General features: G+C 36.0%; 1 protein-coding gene across 8 annotated transcripts in view; it reads left to right on the top strand.

Moving 5' to 3' along the window:
• Positions 1-27615, top strand: part of KCNK2 (potassium two pore domain channel subfamily K member 2) — a 159907-nt gene that overhangs the window by 71771 nt on the left and 60521 nt on the right. For all 8 annotated transcript variants that reach the window (XM_060295229.1, XM_070043801.1, XM_030873015.2 and 5 more), the window contains exons 4-6: positions 6388-6548; positions 8755-8941; positions 23759-23898. In XM_060295229.1, the coding sequence (XP_060151212.1) occupies positions 6388-6548; positions 8755-8941; positions 23759-23898 (488 nt within the window). The remainder of the gene's footprint in view (positions 1-6387; positions 6549-8754; positions 8942-23758; positions 23899-27615) is intronic.

Below are 27615 nucleotides of genomic sequence, written 5' to 3' on the forward strand. Positions count from 1 at the left end.
TATTCTACTCTTTTTCACTCTCCTTTTACTTCTCACTGTTTATCTACGGGTCCTTGCAGAATTTCCTGACACATGACATTAACATTTTATGTCTCAGTATAGACTATTTCGAGGCTTTTCTTGGGTCTGTCCTACTACCAGTGCTTAAATGCTGCATATTGAGAGTACCTGAGTAGATTTAGTATTTGAATAGACCTAGCTTAGCCACTTCCTAGCTGGCCTCTTATATTACGGAGATCCAAGTAAAATATGGGACCAAACTTATGCTAACCCAGCTTTTTAAGTGCAGTGTTGTTTTTTGGGGTATTTTTGCGGTATGCGGGCCTCTCACTGTTGTGGCCTCTCCCATTGCGGAGCACAGGCTCTGGACGCGCAGGCCCAGCGGCCATAGCTCACGGGCCCAGCCGCTCCGCGGCATGTGGGATCTTCCCGGACCGGGGCACGAACCCGTGTCTCCTGCATCGGCAGGCGGACTCCCAACCACTGCGCCACCAGGGAAGCCCAAGTGCAGTGTTTTAATGGGAGTATTCCTCACACACACATTGCTATTTTTGGTTTTCAGTGTAGCAAATCTTTGTCTATTTGTGTACCTTCATTAATGTTTAAAGAAAAGCTGGTAGATATCGTATTTAGTTGATTTTATTAATAACTTGGAATTTTTTGAAGCAGTGCTTTCTTCATCTTTGTGTCTACAGTATCTTGGCACAGTGTTTGGCATGTAATATTTATTGAATACTTTTTCATCAAACAGAATTAAATCATACTTATTGCTGTGGTGATATTTGATTTCTTTTCTGTGTAGAACTTGCTACCCTATGATATAAAATTGATCAAACGTAAAATAATAGTAATGCATTTTTTCTTATTTAAATTTCTTCTCCGTGAGATTGGGGTAATAGAACCTACTTCCTAAATTTTTGGTCAGAATTACTTAGATGTGTATTTTAAGCTGGGTTTAACTTTAGAATGAACTATATGAATGCAATTTCAATTTATTGTTGCTTTTATCCTTGCTGTTGTCAATAAATGTAATCATAAACTACTGTTTCTACATTGGAAGCTGGCTAAGAGATTAAAGATCTGCATGAACTGCCTATTAGTCAAATAGGGCTCTTAAACGTAGAGTATGTATGCTGCAGCCAACAAGTCTAAACAGTTTAACTATGGTACTTAATTTCAGGCAGTCTGAGGCAGAGGGTAGAAAAGCTGCTATTATCCAAGTGTTGCTTATTACAAGTTTAGTCTGACGTTTTTCAATAGAAGTGAACTTGTTTGTGAAAGTTGGCCACTTGACAGTCTTTCAGTAAATATTCCAAGTACTCATAACCAATAATGTATTTGGGGTTTATCAATGTATCGTTATGGATATTTGATATTTCACAGGAACAGGTATATTTGTAAGTAACAACCCAAGGTCTACATATTAAGGCTGGAGACGAAAGGCAGAAGTCTAAATTTGAACATTTCAGATCACAAATGCAGACATGTTAGGTTCAGGACAACTTCAGCCCTGAAAGTGAAGTGAAAGTTTGCCTGTTTGGTCAAGAAGAGCCCTGGTAGGACCAGTAGCAGAGGCGATTGGGTCTTTTCTGCACTGCCTCTCGGTAAAAACACTTTGCCTCTACATAGAATTTGTGTTCTTCTTTTGACATACAGCATCGTTATATTGTTGTGTAGTTGTATTTATCCTTCATTTCTTTATGGTTCTGCCCTAGGAGTTATATTTAGAGAATCATTCTCCTGTCCTTTCATGTATATTTTATGGTCACATTTTCTTTATATTTGATTATTTAATCTATCTGGTAATATTTAGTGTATACCATGAGGCAAGGACATAATTTATTTCTAAGTGGCTTACTATTTACCCCATCATTGTTTACTTAATAATCAATTCTAATTGATTCTCTAACTCTACATTGATATGAAATATCATATTTAGCAAACAGTACATTCAGTTATATGCTGGGTCTTTTCTATGCTTTCTGTTGTTTTCATTCATTAATTCTCCACATAGTTTTAATTATTAAAACTATAGATAACGTAGTTTTAATTTGGAAGTAAATTTTGCCTCATATTAGTCATGCTTTTAAATATTTATTGACTTATTGTTAATTTTATCCCAGATGAATTTTAGGATCATTTCATTAGGTTGTAAAAGTTTTAAAAACTATGGAATTTTGATTGCAAAGATAGTAAATTTAGTAACTAGTGGGAGAGAAATTTAGTTCTTTTATGAGTTCACATACAGAAACATTGCATTTCTCTGTATGCTTTTATTTTTCTCTACCCTCTTTCTAAAGTTTTGTAAAGTTTTTAGGTTTATATGTCAGTCAACCAGTCAAGAAATATTTATTGACTGTCAATTAATGCACTAGTTAATAAGCCAGTAAGGTTTTGGAATTATAGTCTTAACAACATACAAGTAAACAATAAATCAGTCTCTATACTCATGGGACTCATAGTCAAGTGAGGAATGAGGTATTAAATCAATTGTTGCAAATAATTAAATAATTGCAATGTGCACAGTGTTTGAAGGGGTATTATTTATTTGTAGTATTAATAAATTCTGCCAGAAAAGTGACCTGTCCACTTGGGGCTGTTCAGATGGGGTGACATATATGGGCCTCCTGCTAGGTAATCCACTTACAGTGGACCTGCAATAGCTTTCTGCGGAAAGCCCTTCCCTTAAAGTGATGTGAAGACGAGATGATAGCTATTCTGGTGCTGTATTTATATAAATGTCAGGGGTTAGCCTACAGGCTTCCATCCAGATGTCTAGCACAGACTATGTACGGTCTCTCAGATTTGACTCTGTCTTATTCTGTAGTGTATTGGTCAATATTAGGTAGCTGGGGGTGGGGGGGGGAGCCCTAAACTGTAGCGCTTGCCAATTTCTGAGGTGTAAGTATTCCTTCTACAGTTGATTTCATACTATCAATGTGAAGTCAGCTGACTTGCAGAATTCCTGAGAATGTAACCACTGATCTCTTCAAGACAGCTTCAGGGTATCTTTGAAACGCCCTCCTCCTCCCAGGTCCTATCCTCTGGTTTCTGCCTCACCCCGCCTCCTCCAAGGTCAGGCCCCATCAATCTTCAGTCTTGTCTGTTCCCTTAAGCTCTTGGGAAGCTGGATTGCCTGCCGCTCTTATAACTTTCTTGCCAAGCATATGTGATGCTATAACTTGACAGCTGCTCTCCTCAGGCAAAGCATTTTGAGCGTGAACACCTTAATTTAGGAGTTAAAAGAAAACAAAATTTAATATGGTTTCTTTTCCATTTTCTTCTTGCCAAGACAGTCTGTTTCACCCTGAGGCAAGGAAGGTGCTGCTGACTAACCACGGGAAAGGGTCAGGAAGTCCAGACAACCACTAAGATTAATAGTTTAAAAGCTTGGCATACTGTATCGCTTAGAGTCAATGGATACTTTTTGTAAGTCCATTAATAATATCAAGTCATTTAACCAGGGTCTGTTCTTGGGTTAGACCCTGTGGTGTATCCACGGAGAGGAGACCACTCTTACTTTATGCAGGGAAGAGGAGAAAACGTGAGAAACATCCCCTGAACAACCACGTGATCCTGTCACCTGGGCAGATGTTTAGGGTGTCGTTGGCATGCCCTTTATGTCAGAAAATGGCTAGGTGACTTTGTGTGTGTGCACTGGGTGACTGTGTGAGGGCAGCCACCTCTGAGGCACAGATTCAGCTGGAGAGCTCAGCGTAACGGGGTTGAGAGAAACACTTGGAAGGTGAAGCAGGAAGAGACTCAGAGAAGAATCATATCAGGATCCTTCAACCCTACTCCCTTCATTCTCCCTTCTGCTAACTTTGGAGATGATAAAGAGGAAGTACAGAGATGCCACAGGGAACTGGTTTCTGTTTTTTGATCAATGAAAGGTGATTGGCTTTCCTTACATCTAGAATTCTTTGGATTTGGGGCCATTTCATTTGTGATATGAATAGACTTTCTGAGGAAGTCCTCTGTTCCCTTTTCTGAAGATGTTCCAGTGGCTTCTGGGCCGAATCTGAGTCAGTGATGGATGAAAAGTTGGAGCCCTTTTTTCCTATGCCCTTTTAACTTGTGTGGGGCAGATCAAATTGAGCCCTCTGATACTCAGGCTTTTATTTTTTAAACAAACTGCAGAGCCTATTTATAGCAATGCCACAGTCAGTATTAAAGAAAACGTTGTATCTTTTCTTTTTGATCCTTGACCCTTTCTGGAGGTAGGTTACTTCTTATGGATATAACTTTGAAGGCATTCGTCCTCTCATGCAAGAAGAGAAAATGGGATGGTATGGGATAACTCAGATGCCTGTCCTGCTTCAGGTCACATGGTTATTCATCTGGAGAGGCAATAAAATAGTGTTGGATCTTAGCAGGACTCTCTGTAATAATCAGAGAACCCAGGTCAAACCAGTCCACACTGCTGATTTAGCGAGGCTCTCTTGTTATTGGTATTCTGCTTATTGATGCTAGAATAGAGGACAGGGTAGAACTTGTTGAGTTCCATCTTGGATAGTGTACAGAAATGGTGCACCGTCCCAAATAGTCCAGTTTAAGCATTCTGTCTAACCCTTGTGATGGGCTTTTTCTTCTTCAAGTTACCTTGATCCAAGACTTCTCGGCCCTTTTCACACTTGCCCTGGATGGACCTTTGTACATATTGCCCTGATGTTCAGCATTCCAAGGCATTGGTAGATAAGAGCAGATGGAAGGTAAATGAGTTAAATGTGTAGACAGCTTACATCATGTTCCCCAAGCAGTCAGCAGGTCTGAGAAGCAGAAAGGTAGCTGTGAACTGGAGGCTGCCATGAGGAATGAGGAAACCTTGCTCTCAAGTTCTGTGAGGTACACATCTATGTGAAAGGCCAATCAGATGCCAGCCCCCTTCTTTCCGGCCAACACTACTTGAACCACACTCCTTTGAAGAGAATCTTACACGCCCCACCAGATCAACCACGATTCTCACTGAGGCTGGGAAATAGATTTCAGCCACAAAAACTAACCAAACTACTATTATACTGTGCTTACAAGTATGAAAATATGACCAGGAATTCTCAGACACTTGAAGAAAGTCACCTAAATGAAGGAAGTGTAGGATTTCTCTCAGGGAATAGAGTTAATTTATGGTACAACATTGTTAAAACAAAGAAATGAATGTAATTGTTATTTTCATGGCATAAGAACCGACTAATGAAAACAGGCAAAGTTCTTGAAAATTAAATACATTTGAAAAAACCCACAACCCTCAATAGATGAATTGACTAGCAATGAATACCAAATTGACTGAATAGGAAGAAGAGAAAGATGGAAATATTATGGGGAGGAAAATGTATGCGCTAAAATGACCAAATATTAGCCCATCCTCTCCTCCCCCAGGGCAAGTTTTGTGAGGGAGCCACATTAGGACTGCATTTGGGGGGATGATACGAATCCCTTTGATAATATATACCCTTTTTGTTTCCAACAAATAGAACATCCAGATTATTTTCAAAAAACAATGAAACAAATTTAAAAAATTGGCCATTATAAAGCCACAAAGAAAATCTCAGTAAATTCCCAAAAGTAAAAATCATACAGGCCATACTCTTTGATAGTTATAGTCGTAAAACTAGAAAGTAGCAACAAAATGCCAATCTTAAAATCCCGATCCACATTCTTGAGTAAAAGAGGAAATTAAAACTAAAATTCCAGATTAATTTAATGTGAAAGACAATGAGAGGATTACATAGCAAATAAAATACTCTATGTACTTCTAGAAAACATGCATTCTTTACCTCAAACATGTTTGTAGACATTGCTTTTGTTCTTAAAAAGGGGGGGGGAATAAAGTTGAGCTGATTTAATCATAACAAGTAGAGCCATCCTTGCACAAAATTGAAAAGCCTTCAGAATCCTCAGAACTTTAACAAGGTTTCGTAATTTTAAGTTTTTATTTATTGCTTTTTTGTAGGTACTTGAATGGAAACAAAATTTAAAAGTTGTTATTAAACTTTAAATAATTTAAGCATATTTGAATACTCTTAAATGAAGGCAACACACTCTTAGTAAATGGCAATGAAAACTTTGTAGTCGACAGGATTAGCAGTATAGAGAGGTGGAAGTAAATTTAATGAAAACATTGACTTTATTACATGTGTTATTCCCTCAGTTTTCATCATCTAGTTTAATTGGAACACTAGCTATATTTTGTAGATTGTTAAAATATTTGTTTATAAGAGGATTTTGCATTAAAAGCTTATGTGGTATAAAGCAATTCTTAATTAGTTGAAATCTAGGATTGATATCTTATAATATTTGGGAATTTCTGAATCAATCTTGAGGTCATATGTTTTAAACTATTACTCATTTATAAACAGCTGAATTCTTCTTCTTCTTTGTGTTTTTTAGGATTTGGAAACATCTCACCACGCACAGAAGGGGGAAAAATATTCTGTATCATCTATGCCTTACTGGGAATTCCCCTCTTTGGTTTTCTGTTGGCTGGAGTTGGAGATCAACTAGGAACCATATTTGGAAAAGGAATTGCAAAAGTGGAAGATACATTTATTGTGAGTACAACAGCCTTTTAACTACATATGTTAATCATCTAAATTTTAAAAATATTGTAACTTTTCTCTTCACCTCAGATACAGTTAGACGTTCAGTTACTGGGTTTTCTGTAACAATTTATATGTACCTCTATTTGTAAGTAACTCACTGTATAGTTATTTTTATACTTCTTCAAATGAATACATTAATGAATGAGAAAAAGCAAAATATAGGAAAAGAAGTAGAAATCTGACAGTCCTGGGTTCAAATTTCAGATGTATTGTCTCCTAGCTATATTCACTTAACCTAGTTATTTTACCCTTAAATCTCCATTTTGCCATTTATATAATGTGAATAATGATACTGATGATGAGGCATTACTCTGAGAGTTAGAGATATTATAAGTGAAAGCCTAACATAGCTAGTAAACTTCAAATAGCCCTTTTGTGAAGAATCAAATAATACATAGCAAACACGATAAAGGGGATCATATAACTTAAGTTAGCAATGTTATTGATAGAGATTTAACTAAGGGATGTAATTTAGTAGAACCAAAAGTAATACACATGAAGATGTTCATGGGTATATATTCAATAGAAAAAATAAAATAAAATGAAAATGCACTAATTAGATCTTAAGTGAAAAATATCATGAAGACAAGCTTCTATTCTTGAAAAAAAATTATGAATAAAGAAAATAATTGTGTTAGAGAGTGAGATTATAAATGATTTGTTAGTACTGTCACTACTATTACAATACATTTTATTTATTATTCAATAATTTATCTTTTCATAAAAAATTCAACAAAGTATTTAACTCCATTGATGAAATAAGACCACTGAGTATTAGTTTTTCCATTTAAATTATAATTCCAGTTTTAGCATTAGATATGTTTCATATTAAGTTCAAAGTTCATTCTCAAATATTTTTACGTTAGAGTAAAGAAGGCATGGTTCTTCCCAACTAGTTGTTTCATCTTTTTTTGGTGTTATACTTTTCTTATATTGATATTAAAAGTATCTTGTATTACATTATCTTAGAGGGAAGGTTAGTGGCATGAACTTGATAATGCTGAATTGTTCTTCATTCATTCATTCAACAGATGTTTGAGTGACGACAGGATGCTGGAGAATGTTTTTCATGCTGTATCCACATCAGTGCATAAAATAAATCCCATGCTCTGGTAGTGAATACATCCCAGTAGTCAAGATTCAACATTTAGTACTCTGTTCTGAGAACTTTACAAACATGAATTCACTTAACTCTCATGTATATGATAAGGGTGATAGACTAGAGAAACTTTTATTTCCACTTTCCATTCGATGGTTTTATAGATCTTTATCTCTAGAAAATGTTCAAGCTCTAAAATTCAGTGATTTTTATATGGTGGGGATGTGATGTATAATTGTCATGGTAGATAAGACAGATCCAGGGAGATGAAAATATATAGTGATAATGAGAAAAAGAGATATGGAGATAAATGGCTATATGTACATACTTCACTTACTATGTTATGCTGTAGAGATTTCTGAGAAGGGAAAGAGTGAAAAAATATGGGTCCTCTGAGGGCAGCTGTAGCTTAGGGCTGTTGAAGACTTATCCTTGCCTACATATCATGTCTGGTATATTTAGTTGTACAGCTTAAGGCCATAGAACAGAGAGGTAGTTCATCTGGTTCACATGGGAATCAACTTTAAGTCTGTTAGTATTTCACTTTAACCAATTGAAGAATGATAGGAAAATGTGGTAGGAGTGAGAGGGAAAAGTCTTCATGAAATTAATAATTTTATCAATTATCAACAGTAGATATTTAATTCATGGTTCAGTTTTCTCCATTTCATATATTTCTAGATTATCTTTGGCAAGCAATGAGTTGTATGCCTATAGAATAGAAATATTTCAAAAGTAGTTCAGGTAAACAAAGAACAATGTAAGTCTGAAATTTTATTCTCGGAGCAAATGTAATTTACTTTAGAAAGTAATTTACCTGTTGTAAAGCTAAGTAAGGGTAAAGCAGCATCATTATTAGCATTGGTTGTTTTCAGTTATTCATGTTATACCCAATATTTGTAAGTAAGTACAATTAAAATTAATTATAAGAGGGAATAAAATACCATTCTCATTTACTAATTTGCTGATAACAGTGTATTGATATATAGGTCAACTTCACAGGTACATTGATAGTCTATCTCAATCGATTTCTCCATCTCTCTCTCTCATCCTTAGAAGTGGAATGTTAGTCAAACCAAGATTCGAATCATCTCAACAATCATATTTATACTGTTTGGCTGTGTACTCTTCGTTGCTCTGCCTGCAATCATATTCAAGCACATAGAAGGCTGGAGTGCCCTGGACGCCATTTATTTTGTGGTTATCACTTTAACAACCATTGGCTTTGGCGACTACGTTGCAGGTAAGTTTTTGCTGGTACTGACACTGCTCTCCTAACCCTTGTCCTTTAGTTAGACTTTTCTCTTGGGTTTGCAGGACAACACAGTGACTGTCTTTGTTTCCCAGGGCTGTCATAACAAAGTACCACAAACTGGGTGGCTTTAAACAAAAGGAAGTCATTCTCTCATAGAAGTTCAAAATCAAGATGCCAGCAGGGGCAGGATCCTTCTGAGACTGGTAGAATCCTTCATTGCTTCTTCCCAGCTTCTGGAGGAAGAGACCATCAGTCCTTGCTGGTCCTTGGCGTGCAGCTGCGTCATTCCCATCTCTGCTTCTGTCATCACATGGCATTCTCCCTGTGTTCCTGTCGCTGTGCCCAAATTTCCCTCTTCTTATAAAGACACCAGTCATATTGAATTAAAAGCCCACTCTACTCCAGTATGAATTCATCTTAACTAATTACATTTGCAAGGGCCTCATTTCCAAATAAGGTCATGTTCCAAGGTACCAGGGACTTCGACCCATATTTTTGGAAGACACAATTTCATCCATAACAGTGACAGAGCCAAAAAAAAAAAAAGGTGGGGGGGAGTCATTCCGTGACAGTGAAGGTAAGCAAAAAAGTACAGTTGAATATTTATTTTTCATTCTATGAAAGAAATTTAAATTGCTGGTTGTTCAGAATTTATAGTCCCACCCTAATTTCAGAAACCATTTATCTGCATCTTATTTATTTATTTTTTAGTGGTACAAGAATTCAAGTTTAAACCATCATTGCTCTTTTTACTAGGGCTTTTCATGTCTTAGGGCTTTTTCCCCGTTTTATTGAGAAATAATTGACATACATCACCGCATAGGTTTAAGGTGTACAGCAGGATGGTTTGATCATGAAATGAAATGATTACCATAATAGGTTCAGGTAACGTCCATTCTTCTAATGCAGTCTGCCTTGATCTCTGGGGTGCCGAGGGTGCTTCAACCTCACTTCCGTGTCCTAGGCTTCTCTCAGTGGTGTCTTGTCCTCGAATAGTTGTTAGTTGTTCTTCTCATGATGGGGAGCAAAGTCAGGAACAAGCTATGTCACCATCTTGGTGACATCACTCTCTTATGCTTTGGTTTTAGAAACACGTGCAAACTTTAGAAGATGTTCTTAGCTACTTAAAACCTTCTTCTCTAAGATATTTCTCTCCTTTAATTTTCAATTCTAATGTCAATGTTCTGACCTTTTTAATATTTTGTCCACAGTTTTAAATAGATGGTTTTTAAAAACTTTTTCCTTCTCTATATATGTTATTTCCGTTGCTGTTTGCTTTATTGTTGTATCTCTTAGGTCTTACATTCCTGTCATTTCACCTCTCTCTTTTCTGGTTATGTTATCCAATTATTATTACTGTTCTAACTCCAATTTTAAACAAGTTGTGGTAATAGTGGTAAAAGTGATATAATAATGCTCTAACATGAATCAGTTTGACCAGCTCCTGAAAATCTAAACCATTCTTTTTTTAAAAAAAAAAAAAATCAGTTTGAAGTGTTAGAAAAACATGCTAATAAACATTATAGTAGAAATGTGCTATTAAACTTCCCAGAATAAACTCACTAGGCTAATTCAGTTTTGAGGGTTTAATACTTTCTGGTTGTTTACTGTTCTTTCTTGACTCAAACTTCTTACTTAAATATTATCAGAAAAGAAAATATGTTGTATAGTTTTATAAAAATCTCAGAGAAGGCATCTGTTTTTATTATTTGTTAATTACAGTTTAGCCTGGCAAAGCCCTTCTTTCTGGGGAATGTATAATACCCTTGAAGATGGGGTATTTTTACAAGCAAAGCTTTGCTTTGGGTCAAAAACACTATGTACACATCTCTGTGCTGGATGGAGGCCCTGAGAAAGGAGGGTACATCATGCTGATGGAGATTTTTTAGTTTTCTAATTAGCAAAATGCAGAGAGAAGAATCTCAGAGATTTGCAGCTCCATGTAGGACGATGAGCTTCTGTCCTAAAATACCCATTTTTCTACCTTTCATTGACGACATAGATATAATTCGCATAAGTAGAAGTTGAAAATGCTTTAATGTAGCAGAAAGTGAGACACAGTGATGATAACAAAATTTATACTGTGGCATGTTAATCTTAGGCTGTTGTATCGCTTTATAAATATAATAAACAAGGTCTTATAATTACTGTGGAATATATAGGTATTAGGTGACGACTCTTCCATTTTCAGGCCAACAGCCTTGTATTACACATGTTATTGTATTCAATTTAATTTTTAATGTTTTATGGTAATGCGTAGGTATGTTTATTAATGTATTTATTTTTCAGCTTTATTGAGGTACAATTGACAAACAAAATTGTAAGATATTTAAAATGCACACTCTGGTGTTTTCATATACATATACATTGTGAAAGGATCCAGTTAATTAATACATCCCTTACCTCACTTTATTCATTTATTTGTTTGTTTAGTGAGAACATTTAAGTTCTTTTATCTTAGCAAGTTTCAATGATATAATACAGTGCATGTTATTTTAAATATGTGTCAGTCTAGTGTGTGACCCTCATAATCGGAGACTCTCTACAAAAACAAAAATTATAAATTAAAAAAAAGTGGGTGGAATCTTAAAAAAGTGTTTATTTTTGACCACAGTATAAACTGGCTTAGAAAAAAACGAACAAATAGTTTTACTTATGGTTTTGTAGAAGAAGAAAAAAAATTTCTTTTTTAATTTCCTTTAGGAGATCCACACTCTGACACTGGTTAGATTATGTGAGTCTATTAGTAGCCACTCTCAGCTGCCTGAGCAGTTAAGTTCAATGAAAACATCTTGTATATCAGTAGGCACCCTGAATACAGAGTCATGGTCACAGTACTGTAGGGGAACAGGGAAACAAAATATTTGCATGGCATTAAGTGTAGTCTAATAAACATCTTTATTATTACTAGGAATTTATTTTTATTATACCCCTCTTTAAACCCATTATTTTAATTGCATTTGTGGTTTACAGAGGAATAATGAAAAATGGTAGAAATATACTTTGCTAATAACTTGCAAAGGAATTTGATGTGTTCAAAGCGACAAATGCTGAGAAAATTAGAGAAGTAGATGGATACCACTTTTGTTGACTCATCTTTCACCTTAATTTATGCATTTTGTAGCTGTTTGGTCTTTGTGAAACTGTAGAACCCTATTCCTAGTACGATAGTCTTTACATGCTAGATCTTTGTGGCCAGGGAGCATTTCTGGAATGAAAATGTGGACAAGGGGGCAGATGTGGCAAAGGCTGGCTAGGAAATGCATGCCCTTTGCAAGAGTCTTTGGAAAAACAAAAATTACGAGGTTTTTTTTTTTTAAGGATCTTAGAAAATAACTGCCTCTTATAGTTAAGTAGAGTACATAAAAATAGTCTTTCCCTCTGGGTACCTTGTGACAATAAAGTAAAAATTAGCCACTAAGTTAAGATGACTGCCCTATCTGGGAAATATCAGTTGTTTATTTTTTAGAACTTTCTCTCTTGTTATTAGATGTCCTGACAGATAATATTCTCACTTAATTTTGATATTTTTGCCAGGAAAAAGCAAGAGGCACTGCTCTAGCTTGAACTTTCTCATCTTTCTATTAGGCTATAAATCTCCAAAGAAAAGAGAGATGTACTTCCCATAATAGACACTCATTGTCTGATGCCATTCTCAAGCCTGCAAACCCTACTCTGAATGGGATTAGAGTTCAGTTACACTGCTGAACTTCTTTGAAGACAAATTAAAAAACATATTCTTCAAACTGTGGTGTTATTAAAGGAAAAGGAGTAAATTTTGGAAAGTGATATATAAATGTTTAGGACACAGGTTGTAACCTTGGTGTAATTATTAGGAGCATCTCAAAAGCAGCAAGTGATGATGTGGTAGTTTAGACTGGAACTCTGAAGCAGTGTGCTCATCCCCAGGGGATGGGCAAGACAATCCATGCAGGTAGACCTTCTGCCATAGGAAGAAAACAGGACAACCCTTGTTGCTTTGTATTTTTTAAACCTCATTTCTTACTTTTTATATGTCATAATGTTCATGATATAATATATTAGAGCATAACAGATTTCTAACTCATAAATAACTATAAATTTACATTTGCATGAGCAAATCCTTTTCACTGTTGGCAATATTGGATCAAAAGCATTTAGAGACAAATTTGTAAAGACAAATAGGTACAAGGGTTCAGGTTTCTCTGTGTACGTGACTGAACATAAGAATTCAACATTTAGTAGTTTTTTGGCAGGAAGAGCTCTCCCAGCAAATTTTAATTTTATATTTATATGTATGCAAAGGATATGTTTTACTGGCTGGTTGGTTACTTTAGTAATTCTTATGTACTCCTTCCTGATGGCTTCCTGCTTTAAAAAAATTACTAGGGGGGCTTCCCTGGTGGTGCAGTGGTTGAGAGTCCGCCTGCCGATGCAGGGGACACGGGTTAGTGCCCAGGTCTGGGAAGATCCCACATGCCGCGGAGTGGCTAGGCCCGTGAGCCATGGCCACTGAGCCTGCACGTCCAGAGCCTGTGCTCCACAACTGGAGAGGCCACAACAGTGAGAGGCCCGTGTACAGCAAAAAAAAAAAAAAAATTACTAGGGCTTGGGGGGATGGGCAAAATAGGTGAAGGGGATTGAGGCACAAGCCTCCAGTTATAAAATAAATAAGTCTTGGAGATATAATGTACAGAATAGGGAATATAGTCATTAATAGTTTATAACTTTAAACAGTGACAGATGGTAACTAGACTTACTGTGGTGATCATCTCATAATATATATAAATGTCGAATCACTATATTGTACACCTGAAACTAATGTTACATGTGTCAGTTATATGTCAATAAAAAGAATTAGTTGATGATTCTTCAGAAGTGAAGTCAAATAATTACCTAACTTAACACAATTTAACATTATTTATCAAAGTTAGTGTCCCTTTTAATATATACTGTTAGGAGAGGGCAGACAGACATCAGAAGCAAGAAGAACTACAATACTGCAGCCTGTGGAACAAAAACCACATTCACAGAAAGATAGACAAGAGGAAAAGGCAGAGGGCTATGTACCAGATGAAGGAACAAGATAAAACCCCAGAAAAACAACCAAATGAAGTGGAGATAGGCAAACTTCCAGAAAAAGAATTCAGAATAATGATAGTGAAGATGATCCAGGACCTTGGAAAAAGAATGGAGGCAAAGATCGAGAAGATGCAAGAAATGTTTAACAAAGACCTAGAAGAATTAAAGAACAAACAGACAGAGATGAACAATACAATAACTGAAATGAAAAATACACTAGAAGGAATCAGTAGCAGAATAAGTGAGGCAGAAGAACGGGTAAGTGACCGGGAAGACAGAATGGTGAAATTCACTGCTGCAGAACAGAATAAAGAAAAAAGAATGAAAATAAATGAAGACAGCCTAAGAGACCTCTGGGACAACATTAAATGCAACAACATTTGCATTATAGGGGTCCCAGGAGGAGAAGAGACATGGAAAGGACCCAAGAAAGTATTTGAAGAGATTATAGTTGAAAACTTCCCTAACATGGGAAAGGAAATAGCCACCCAAGTCCAGGAAGCACAGAGAGTCCCATACAGGATAAACTCAAGGAGACACATGGCGAGACACATAGTAAGCAAACTGGCAAAAATTAAAGACAAAGAAAAATTATTGAAAGCAGGGAAAAACGACAAATAACATACAAGGGAACTCCCATAAGGTTAACATTAACAGATGATTTCTCAGCAGAAACTCTACAAGCCAGAAGGGAGTGGCATGATATACTTAAAGTGATGAAAGGGAAGAACCTACAACCAAGATTACTCTACCCAGCAAGGATCTCATTCAGATTCGATGGAGAAATCAAAAGCTTTACAGACAAGCAAAAGCTGAGAGAATTCAGCACCACCAAACCAGCTCTACAACAAATGCTGAAGGAACTTCTCCAAGTGGGGAAACACAAGAGAAGAAAAGGGCCTACAAAAACAAACCCAAAACAGTTAAGAAAATGGTCATAAGAACATACATATCGATAATTACCTTAAACGTGAATGGATTAAATGTTGCCACCAGAAGACATAGGCTTGCTGAATGGATGCAAAAACAAGACCCATATATATGCTGCCTAGAAGAGACCCACTTCAGACCTAGGGACATATACAGACTGGAAATGAGGGGATGGAAAAAGATATTCCATGCAAATGGAAATCAAAAGAAAGCCGGAGGGGCTTTCCTGGTGGTGCAGTGGTTGAGGGTCCACCTGCCAATGTGGGGGACACAGGTTCATGCCCCGGTCTGGGAGGGTCCCATGTGCTGCAGAGCGGCTGGGCCCGTGAGCCGTGGCTGCTGGGCCTGCGTGTCTGGAGCCTGTGCTCTGCGATGGCAGAGGCCACAGCGGTGAGAGTCCCGTGTACCGCAAAAAAAAAGAAAGCTGGAGTATCAATACTCATATCAGATAAAATAGACTTTAAAATGAAGAATGTTACAAGAGACAAGGAAGGACACTACATAATGATCAAGGGATCAATCCAAGAAGAAGATATAACAATTATATATGCACCCAACATAGGAGCACCTCAATACATAAGGCAACTGCTAACAGCTATAAAAGAGGAAATTGACAGTAACATGATAATTAAGAGGGGGACTTTAACACCTCACTTACACCAATGGATAGATCATCCAAACAGAAAATTAATAAGGATACAGACGCTTTAAATGACACAATAGACCAGATAGATTTAATTGATATTTATAGGACATTCCATCCAAAAACAGCAGATTACACTTTCTTCTCAAGTGCTCATGGAACATTCTCCAGGATAGATCACATCATGGGGCACAAATCAAGCCTCAGTAAATTTAAGAAAATTGAAATCATATCAAGAATCTTTTTTGACCACAATGCTATGAGATTAGAAATGAATTACAGGGAGAAAAACAAAAAACACACAAACACATGGAGACTAAACAATACATTATTAACTAACCAAGAGATCACTGAAGAAATCAAAGAGGAAATCAAAAAATACCTACAGACAAATGACATTGAAAACACGACGATCCAAAACCTATGCGATGCAGCAAAAGCAGTTCTAAGAGGGAAGTTTATAGCTTTACAATCATACCTCAAGAAACAAGAAACATCTCAAATAAACAATCTAACCTTACATCTAAAGGAACTAGAGAAAGAACAAACAAAATCCAAAGTTAGCAGAAGGAAAGAAATCATAAAGATCAGAGCAGAAATAAATGAAATAGAAACAAAGAAAACAATAGCAAAGATCAATAAAACTAAAATCTGGTTCTTTGAGAAGATAAACAAAATTGATAACCATTAGACTCATCAAGAAAAAGAAGGAGAGGACTCAAATAAAAAAAATTAGAAATGAAAAAGGAAAATTTACAACAGACACTGCAGAAATACAAAGCATGCTAAGAGACTACTACAAGAAACTCTGTGCCAATAAAATGGACAACCTGGAAAAAATGGACAAATTCTTAGAAAGGTATAACCTTCCAAGACTGAACCAGGAAGAAATAGAAAATATGAACAGACCAATTACAAGTAATGAAATTGAAACTGTGATAAAAATCTTCCAACAAACAAAAGCCCAGGACCAGATGGCTTACAGGTGAATTCTATAAAACATTTAGAGAAGAGCTAACACCCATCCTTCTCAAACTCTTCCAAAAAATTGCAGAGGAAGGAACACTCCCAAACTCCTTCTATGAGGCCACCATCACCCTGATACCAAAACCAGAAAAAGATACTACCAAAAAAGAAAATTACAGACCAATATCACTGATGAATATAGATGCAAAAATCCTCAACAAAATACTAGCAAACAGAATCCAACAACACATTAAAAGGATAAATATATACACACACACACACACACACACACACACACACATATATATATATATATATATATACTGTTAGGATTACAGTGAGTCATTGTTTAGAAGCTGCCCAAAGAAGTCTTTAGAAACACTCCTTTTTGTAAACCAGGTTAGTTCATAAGCGATAACATGATTGAGTGAAAGCCAGATACAAATATATAGTTTCACAAAGCAGTGTTCTCACATTACCTACTTTTTTAATAAAAACCAAAAATTTTAGCCAAAAGTTTGGAGGTATTCTAAGAAACCCTTATGATTGATATTATGAAAACACATTTTCCTTCTGAGCATAAATTTACTTTGCCATCCAAATATATCTTCTTGGAATTTCGATCAGTGAAATTTAGTATATTTCAATAATGAAATTTTCTTCATCTCACATGTAATTTTGAATACCTACTGGGTTAGTCAGGCTTTATGCTTAATGCCTCATGCTCCTCTATATAGAAAATATAATTTGGGACTTTCAACAGGTAAAATTCCCCTTCTGGTATGTTTACTAAACGTTTAGGTTTTTCACAGTTATAGAATCATTTGTCTTCACATTTTTTGACTTTAGAAAAAACATTTTTGTATATCTCATATTAAGAATTAAGTTTTCGGGTTTACCTGGTGGTGCAGTGGTTAAGAATCCGCCTGCCAGTGCAGGGGACATGGGTTCGAGCCTTGGTCCGGGAAGATCCCACATGCCGTGGAGCAACTAAGCCCGTGCGCCACAACTACTGAGCCTGTGCTCTAGAGCCCGCGAGCCACAACTACTGCAGCCGGCACACCTAGAGCCCATGCTCTGCAACAAGAGAAGCCACCACAATAAGAAGCCCGTGCACCGCAACGAAGAGTAGCCCCCGCTTGCGGCAACTAGAGGAAGCCCGCATGCAGCCACAAAGACCCAACTCAGCCAAAAATTAATTAATTAATTAATTTTTAAAAAGGAATTAAGTTTTCTTGGAGTTATGTTTTCATAGTCATTAGTGGAAATGCAGTTTTTAGTAACCAAACTATTGCTTTCTCTTATAACCAAAGCCATGACTCATTTAGTCATGGAGTGCTCAGAGCTTGCTTACTAGAAGATTTTATCATGAAAACATATAAATCTCCATTGAAATACCATGGTAAGTTTTTTTTGTTCAAAACAATTTGTCCTTATAGAGCACCTGGAGAAAACAGTTCCTGATGGGGCCTAAATTTTGCAACTATATCAAAGGCCAGGTATTAAAATTGCTATTATTGAGCTGATCACTGTGCAAAAATTAGCCAGGAATTTAACAAATAACAAGGAAACTACCTGATGAGAAAGAAGTGAGGTCAACTGAAGAACAGTTAGTACCACCACCACCACAGTGGCTCAGAAAAATTGCTTTGATTGAAAAGAGAGGGTTTATGTGACTGTTAGGGAGATGTCTTACATTCATCATTCATATGTTCTTTCATTCTGTTGTTTAGTGAGCACATATTTTATAATACATACTGTGCTTAGCACTTAGCGATAATGATTGCTCTAGTTCCTGTTCCTATGGGACAGAATGTTTGAAATCCAAGAGTAACAATTAAATAAGAAATTGTCTTCTCTTCTTGGTGGTTCTGTGTTGATATGGGAAAATTCTGCAAGGCATCTGGTCACCCCCCGATTCAGCTGGTGACTCTCAGAGAACTCATCAGAGAACTGAGAGTTATCTGTGTAATTAATTAAATTGGATTTGACCCAAACTGTTCAGAAGTCCTAGGGACTTTGGGAAAACCAAGAAGTTATTCAACTTCTAGGATTCAGAATGGATATACAGAAGAATTGTAGAAGCACGTGGAGAAAAAAAATGACAAGGAAAACATTTAGTGATTGACAGTTAAGTCAGTGAGACAGGCAGTAAATTGTACTAAGTTTAATGAAAAAGACTCTGAATTACTCTGTATTGAGACTTAAAGATAATTTCTAAGGGTAACAATAATGTACATCCTATATCCTGTAGATTTCCATCCTTGTAAAGGATGAGCAAAACAATGTGTTGATCTTTCTTTCTTTATGATCATTGAGACTGCCATCATCATTCTTCTAATTAGGGCAGTTTTCCTAATCTTAGGAAAAGATTTTTTCCTAAGATTTTACCTAATCTTTCCTAATCTTCCTAGCAGGAAGTGGACAACTATTCTTTTTTTTTTTTAAAAACATCTTTATTGGAGTATAATTGCTTTACAGTGTTGTGTTAGTTTCTGCAGCAGTATTTACAGTAGCCAGGACATGGAAGCAACCTAAGTGTCCATCGACAGATGAATGGGTAAAGAAGATGTGGCACATATATACAATGGACTATTACTCGGCCATAAGAAGAAATGAAATTGAGTTATTTGTAGTGAGGTGGATGGACCTATAGTCTGTCATACAGAGTGAAGTAAGTCAGAAAGAGAAAAACAAATACTGTATGCTAACACATATATGTGGAATCTAAAAAAAAAAAAAAAGTTCTGAAGAACCTAGGGGCAGGACAGGAATAAAGACGCAGACCTACTGGAGAATGGACTTGAGGACCCGGTAAGGGGGAAGGGTAAGCTGGGACAAAGTGAGATAGTGGCATGTACATATATACACTACCAAACGTAAAATAGATATCTAGCGGGAAGCAGCCGCATAGCACAGGGAGGTCAGCTCAGTGCTTTGTGACCACCTTGAGGGGTGGGATAGGGAGGGTGGGAGGGAGGGAGACGCAAGAGGGAAGAGATATGGGGGTATGTGTATATGTATAGCTGATTCACGTTGCTATAAAGCAGAAACTAACACACCATTGTAAAGCAATTATACTCCAATGAAGATGTTAAAAAAAAAACACACTTCACTCAGTTAAATTGCTTTACTATAAAAAAAGAAAAATATACTAAAGCAAAATATGTTTTTCCCCATCACATTAAGACAGAATAGCTGTCATTAATAAAAAGAAAGTCAAACAAACCAAAAAAAATTGAAATCCATATTTGATATCTAAACTAAAATACTTACAGACCCATGTAAAGAAATGACCTTTATTTTCTTTAGAACAAAGTTGTATGTGTATACACATTTGTGTATATGTCTATTCTATAATACACATTTTAGAAAACCAGAAGAGGGGCATGGAGTTGGTAAGTTTAGTCCTAAATGCCTAGATGATTCTTTAAATCCAGGTTATATCTTTTATTTCTTTATAAATATTCTATGGTTCAGCAGCATCAAGAGAAAGAAAATTAAATTTAAGGAGGAGAGGGCATTGTATATTCAAGTTCTATAGAGCAGAATAGGGCCAACTTCTGGAAACTGTTGGAATAAGGACATAAGCAAGGTAAGGAGGCTCCTGGTAAAACAATGCTGACCTTCAGACCCACCTGATTTCTAGGTAGGAACCTTGAGGGGAAGAGGAACACTTTGTTTGACTTAGTGTTTCCAGCCCTAGCTAAGTGCCTACCATACAGTATGGACAAAAAATGGATAGTGGATAAATGATGGGACGGACATCAGCAGAGATCATCGGTGACATAGACAGCCTGGTTCAATGAAAAGAGCCTGTGATCTGAATGACGCTAGGCAGGCCTGGCTTTGAATTCTAGCTCTGATGCCCTCTTTCCCGTGTAACCTGACAACTGTTATTTTACCTACTGAGAGTATGGTTTCTCTGTTGTAAAATGGGGTTATTTACTACTGGGATTTCAGGGAGCCAGTACCAGTCTTTCACCCATGAGTTCTGAACGGGCTGTAAGAATGATGGCAATTGAAATGTCAGCTTAAAAGGCATCTGATAAAGGCAGCTGGAGATATGGTTTAACTCTGTGACCAAATGGTCTTGCTAATAGTCTTGTCCTAAATCAATGGAAATATGAGGAGTAAGAATACAACTCCCCTCAACACCTACCTCCTCAGGGCTTTATGATTTCATTTAGGTAGGCCATCAGTAAGTCTTAGCTTTCACTCTTCTCTGTCCATCAGAGTTTGAATATTTTGTAAATCAGCTGCAATGAGTATAAAGCCTGGTATGGGGTTAGGGGGCACATAGGGAGGGAATCCAGGACAGAGAAATTGCCCTAGGTTTTTAACAAGTAAGAGACCCATGCACAGGTTTCTTGAATGTGCTAGACTAAGAGTAATGCTTATAATAACCAATACATATAAAAAATATTTCCTAATTTAAAAGTAAAACTAATAACTTTTTAGTAAGTTATCTTAACATTACAGATATTTTGATTTGGTTAAGACTCTTGAATCAAATGAATAATGTGAAAATTCATTCATAAATCTTAGATATCAGAAAGTGAAAAGAATTTGTGAGTTGTTGGATAACACTTCTATTTATATACATTAGCTTTTCCTGGATCACTTGACTGCCAGTATTTCATCTTAAGAGTGGCAATTAAGAATGGGAAAACATCCCCCATCCCACCCTTCCCCAGGTTTAGAATCCACTAAAACTTGTGGGATGAACATTTTACCCAAATATAGACCTTTTTGTGATTAAGTTAATTTACTCTTTTCAAACTGTGACATCCTGTTTATAAGAAAGAAGACTTATAAAAAGTCATCTTAAGCATGAACTAACTTCTAAAATCAACATTTTGGTGAACTTATGTGTTAAGTGAGTCACAACTATTTGGATGAGGATCTTCTGGTTTTGAAAGAGAAAGTACTTGGGAAAAAATGTCATTCTGGTTTCATTGAAATGGAAACATTTTAAAAATGGAATTTGCTAGTGAGCCTATCATATAACAAATTTCCACACACATTTCTTAAGTCACTTTGTGAATTTGTAGAGCTGCATCCCCCATGGGCCAAGTCTTAACCATCACAGTATGCATTTAGCCTTTGTAATCCTCCCCAGAAATTACTTAATAAATTCTGCACAAGGTAAAAATTTTTACAATATTTTGAGGGTAATGTTATTGACTTTATAAACTGAATCTTGAAAATTATTCTTTGTCCCAAAAGAAAGCTGAACTTGTATCTGTTCATATTATTTGCCTGATAAAAAAAGGTTCTCTTTTTACTCTGACCCTTTAGTAATTTGAAAATGTCATTGTGGGCAACTCACAGTCTAATTTTATAATTAGAGAGTAATGTTACATTCAAAATTTTATATTTGATTTTTAATGTGTATTTGCTGTTATTAGCTGTTTTTCTGAAGGTACAGGTTAAATTTTGTGAATTGAGTATGTCCATCACCCCTGTTTAAGCAGCCCTCGTCTCTGTGCTGTTGATCCTAAAATCTTTATCTCCTGCTCTGCCCTATTAAGTGTTAGATTAGTATTTAAGGATCCTGCTGGCTATCTTGCCGGTTGGTACCTCAAGCACTTCAAATTTATTATGTCCCAGTTTGAATGACTTTTCCTTTTATTGTCACTGTTCCTTCCCCTGTGTTTCCTGTTCAGTTGCTGGTACCATCTCCCAATGAGGGTCTGTGGTCTCTGGTCATCCTATACCCCTTCCTTTCACTTATCACACCAACTATCTAGTTGTCAGTCCCTGACAATTCTGCCTCAAAAGTCTCTTCTTTCCATCCCAGTCTAACTCAGGCACAATCATTGCTTAGCTAGTTCAGAACAAAGTTTCTCATGGGGCTTCTCTGTCAATCCTCCTCTCTCGGCCACCAGATCTTTCTGTGCATATCGTCAAACACGAATCTGCCTATAAACTTTTACCTACTCCCCCTTACTTTAGGAGCAAGTCTTTACAACCTGCTACAACTTATTTTTTCTAGATTCCCCTCTTCTACCTGTCTGCTCCCTTGACCCCCTTCCAAAAGTAGCTTTAGTCAATACTAACAGTCCTTTGAATATATCAAATATTTTCACACTGAACTTTTCTGTTTTGATCCTCATTATTTAAGATTCACCTTCTGTCTTCTCATTTTCACCCTTCCAGAAGTAAAAATGGTTTCTTCTGTGTCCTCTCATAGTACTTTTTATTCACTTTCCCTATCACTTTCCCTGTCACTTTTCCCTATACCCCATTGTGGTTAATTGTCTATGTGAGGCTTTCTCGGGCTAAATTATGAATTTCTCAAGAGAGAGACATGCTTTCTTCTATTGTGAAAAAAACTCACAACTGTTTCAGTGTTTGAAACTTAATTTAAGTGCCCTATTAATATGTGCTAAAGTTGGGATGTATTGAAATGTATTCAGATTCTCATAGGTGCAGTTACTATACCACATGAATGGAGAAGTAACAGATTAAAGCAAAAGAACTCCTTTGCCAATTTTTTCTTGAGAGCTAGGGATTTAAATTTGTGACAAACATGGGAATTCCTCTGAAAAGTCAGCGAATAATGAATGGCAATATCACCTGCAAGTTACTGTTTATTCAAAGTAGACCCACCAAGGCATTGTCTCTGGCATTTGTTATCAATCCATTGTATTGATATTTTAAAATAAGAACTACTTTCTGTCCGAGTTGACTTCGAATTGATTGGTTTGCATGTATTGATTGGTTAGCATGAATTGATAGGCAATAGGATAAAGATACAAAGTTAAATGCATACCAAAAAAAGTGTCATCTCTGTTTCCCATTTGTTGCAATAGAGGTGGAAAGAGAAACTAATACGCATGGAATAATTAAGTGCTACACTAGTTGAGATCAATTATAATAAACAAAAAAGAAACACGGGACAAGGAAAAATTGTTACTATCTGGAGAAGTAATGAAAAGTCTTATTAAGAACTTCCTAATACCTGAAACTAATAAAATATTGTAAATCAACTGTACTTCAATTTAAAAAATTGAAAAATAGATAAGGATTAATTGAGTGAAAACAAGGAATTCCATATGAACAAAATAACATGGATCAACTGACAAGACGATTTCTGTGTTTAGAAAGCCAAAATTTAGTTGATAATTTTAGCAGGAATCTATATTATTTACTTTTATGAATATGAAGTTATTTTGTCCTACTTTGTTTTTCTCTCACAGGTGGATCAGATATTGAATATCTAGACTTCTATAAGCCTGTCGTATGGTTTTGGATCCTTGTAGGGCTTGCTTACTTTGCTGCTGTCCTGAGCATGATTGGAGACTGGCTCCGAGTGATATCAAAAAAGACAAAAGAAGAGGTAAGAAACAAGAAGTGTGCAAAAACAATGTTATTTAGCTAATTCAGTAAGGTTATTTTTAAACTTTTTTTTAACATTTATTTTTTTAAATATTTAAACATTACTTAAAAATTTTAATGTTTATGTTTGGTGTAAATTTGCTGTATGAGGCTATCAGTCACATGAGGTATAATTTATTGATTTAACCAAAGCTTACTAAGTATCTCTACATGCCAGATGATATCTTGGTGCTGAGGGTAATTTGTAATGAAAAAACATGCAATTAAAAACATTTTCTTTATTATTTTTTTTCTTTTATTTCTTTATTTCCTCAAGAACACAGAGTAAATTTTATTCCATAAAGAGACAATAGGAAATATTTGTGTCAAGATACCAGTAGCATGAAAAAGTGAATGTATTATATAATATTGAATTTTTATCGTATTCACTTATTTCCCTTTTTCTTAGGGAAAAAGTGTGTGCAAGTGCACAAGTATACACACGCATGTATTCCCCAAAGCTAGTTTGCATTATGACCAGTTTCCTTGTGTACTGACTTCGGCTGTTCAAAAAGATATCTTGTTATCTATTTTGTGCAACTGTATATACAGAAATGACCATTAGAATTTTGACTCATGAAATTTTGGAAAGTTTGAAATTTAAATCTTGATTTTGAAATTTTTTATAGTTTAGAAATTAACTTTTGATTTTATATTGAAAGGTCCAGAAGTACTTTTAGTTTGAGTGTGACAAAGTAGTGTTTTATTATGATTTCTGTGTTTCTTGCTTCTGGGTCTTAGCCAACTTTACTAATTTTTTTCAGAGCACAGCAAATCTGTAAGACCTGCAACTATAGTACCCACTGTCTTCCTTTAATTATCCCTCCATTTCATTATCTGGCATTCATACACCAAGAGACATCAGTGTCAAAATCTTTGATTGATACAACAAGCATGATTCTTTAAACATACACCCAAAAGAAATAGAATAAGATAGGAAATGATAAAATTAATTTCTCTCTACAGACAAATATTTTCTTTGAAACACATCAAGCCATATAATTTCTTATTAATACCCAAGATGCCTATGGTAATTAGGAGTGTAAGTTATCCAACATTTCTCTTCACGGATACCCTATTTCTCAACAGTAATTCATATATTCAGTTTGTGTATATTAATCTATATCTTAGTTATGCCATAAAACCAAAAACATTATTATAAACAAATCAACAAGACAATATGCTTGACATTCTAGTTTAAATCATGTGAAGAGTGCTGCTTTGAACAGGACTTCAACTGATTTGCCCCAGTCTTAGTTATGCTCATTGTGTGTGTGTGTGAGAGAGAGAGAGAGAGAGAGACAGAGACAGAGACAGAGACAGAGACAGGGAGAGAATGAGGTAGGGAGGGAGAGAATTATGGTTATTTTAACTTCAGTGTACTTTTAAGGGTCTTGAGATGCTAAGGGGAACAAAGGAAATTGTAACTAGGAAATATTCTGGATAACATAGCTCAAAAGGGAACGTCTCAAACTTCCAGCCGTAAACTGGCATTGAAATGCATTTTAAAAACCATTTTTTTTTAAGTAAAATAGAATTGAACAGAGCACATCGCTGTTAGATAGTTTAAAAAGTGTCATTTTGTGGAAATATATGTATATTTCCACCCACATATATACAATAAATATATATAAATACAATATATACAATAAATATATATAAATACAATATATAAATACAATATATATATTATATACATATGTGCATATATATATACTATATTATTATGGATCACAGTCCAAAAGTTGGAAAGTGCCCAAGGCATATATAGAACAGGGGGAAATTTTATCTCTGTACCATTGATATATTTGATTAAAGTTTAAAAACTTGTATTGTTAAAAACCAGTGCTTTTTTGATAGGATTAGCTCGTACAAAGCACTAGCACATTTTTTCCAGAGTAGTGAGATAATATCTGTCTGCTTGGACTGCCATAACAAAATACCACACACTGGGTGACTTAAACAACAGGAATTTATTTTCTCACAATTCAGGAAGCTGGAAGTACCAGATTAAGGCGCTGGTTTCTGATGAGGTCTCTCTCTTTGGCTTGTAGGTGGTGCCTTCTTGCTGTGTCTTCACAGGGCCTTGTATCTGCACATGTGCCTGGAGAGGGGGGGTGCTCTAGGCCCTTCCTCTTACAGGGACACCAGTCCTGTTGGATTAGGGCTTGACCCTTATGACCTCATTTAACCTTAATTATCTCCTTAAAGGCTCTATCTCCAAATAACGTCATAATGGGGATTAGGGCCTCAACATATGACTTGTTGGAGGAACCAATTCAGGCTATAAAAGAATCCTTTCAGAAATTTAAATTTCTACATTAACTGGCTTATTTAATATGAAAAACAAGTTTGTTTGCCTAGTTATGAGTGATCTTCATGATTCTTAGCCAAATATGAGATGTATCATTGTGTTTTCAACACTGAAAACTAGAAAGCTATTCTTTTCCTAACATAAGTCTTTCGGCTTCTGCCTAGCCCTTTTTTTTTTTTTTTAACATCTTTATCGGACTATAATTGCTTTAAAAAGGTGTGTTAGTTTCTGCTGTATAACAAAGTGAATCAGCTACATGTGTACATATATCCCCATATACCCTTCCTCTTGCATCTCACTCCCACCCTCCCTATCTCATCCCTCTAGGTGGTCACAAAGCACCGAGCTGATCTCCCTGTGCTATGTGGCTGCTTCCCACTAGCTATCTATTTTATATTTGGTAGTGTATATAAGTCCATGCCACTATCTCACTTCTTCCTAGCTTACCCTTCCCCCTCCCCGTGTCCTCAAGTCCATTCTCTATGTCTGCATCTTTATTCCTGTCCTGCCCCTAGGTTCTACAGAACCATTTTTTTTTTATACATTCCATATATACGTGTTAGAATATGGCATTTATTTTTCTCTTTCTGACTTAACTTCACTCTGTATGACAGACTCTAGGTCCATTCACCTCATTACAAATAGCTCAATTGCATTTCTTTTGTGGCTGAGTAATAGTCCATTGTATATATGTGCCACATTTTCTTTATCCATTCATCTGTCGATGGACACTTAGGTTGCTTCCATGTCCTGGCTATTGTAAATAGAGCTGCAATAAACATTGTGATACATGGCTCTTTTTGAATTATGGTTTTCTCAGGGTATTTGCACAGTAGTGGGATTGCTGGGTCATATGGTATTTCTATTTTTAGTTCTTTAAGGAAACTCCATACTGTTCTCCATAGTGGCTGTATCAGTTTACATTCGCACCAACAGTGCAAGAGGGTTCCCTTTTCTCCACACCCTCTCCAGCATTTATTGTTCGTAGATTTTTTGATGATGGCCATTCTGACCGGTGTGAGATGATATCTCATTGTAGTTTTGATTTGCATTTCTCTAATGATTAGTGATGTTGAGCATCCTTTCATGTGTTTGTTAGCAATCTGTATATCTTCTTTGGAGAAATGTCTATTTAGGTCTTCTGCCCATTTTTGGATTGGGTTGTTTGTTTTTTTGATATTAAGCTGCATGAGCTGCTTGTGAATTTTGGAGATTAATCAATCCCTTGTCAGTTGCTTCATTTGCAAATATTTTCTCCCATTCTGAGGGTTGTCTTTTCGTCTTGCTTATGGTTTCCTTTGCTTTGCAAAAGCTTTGAAGTTTCATTAGGTCCCATTTGTTTATTTTTGTTTTTATTTCCATTTC

This window comes from Globicephala melas, chromosome 1, assembly GCF_963455315.2.
Source record: "Globicephala melas chromosome 1, mGloMel1.2, whole genome shotgun sequence".
Taxonomy (NCBI): Eukaryota; Metazoa; Chordata; class Mammalia; order Artiodactyla; family Delphinidae; genus Globicephala; species Globicephala melas.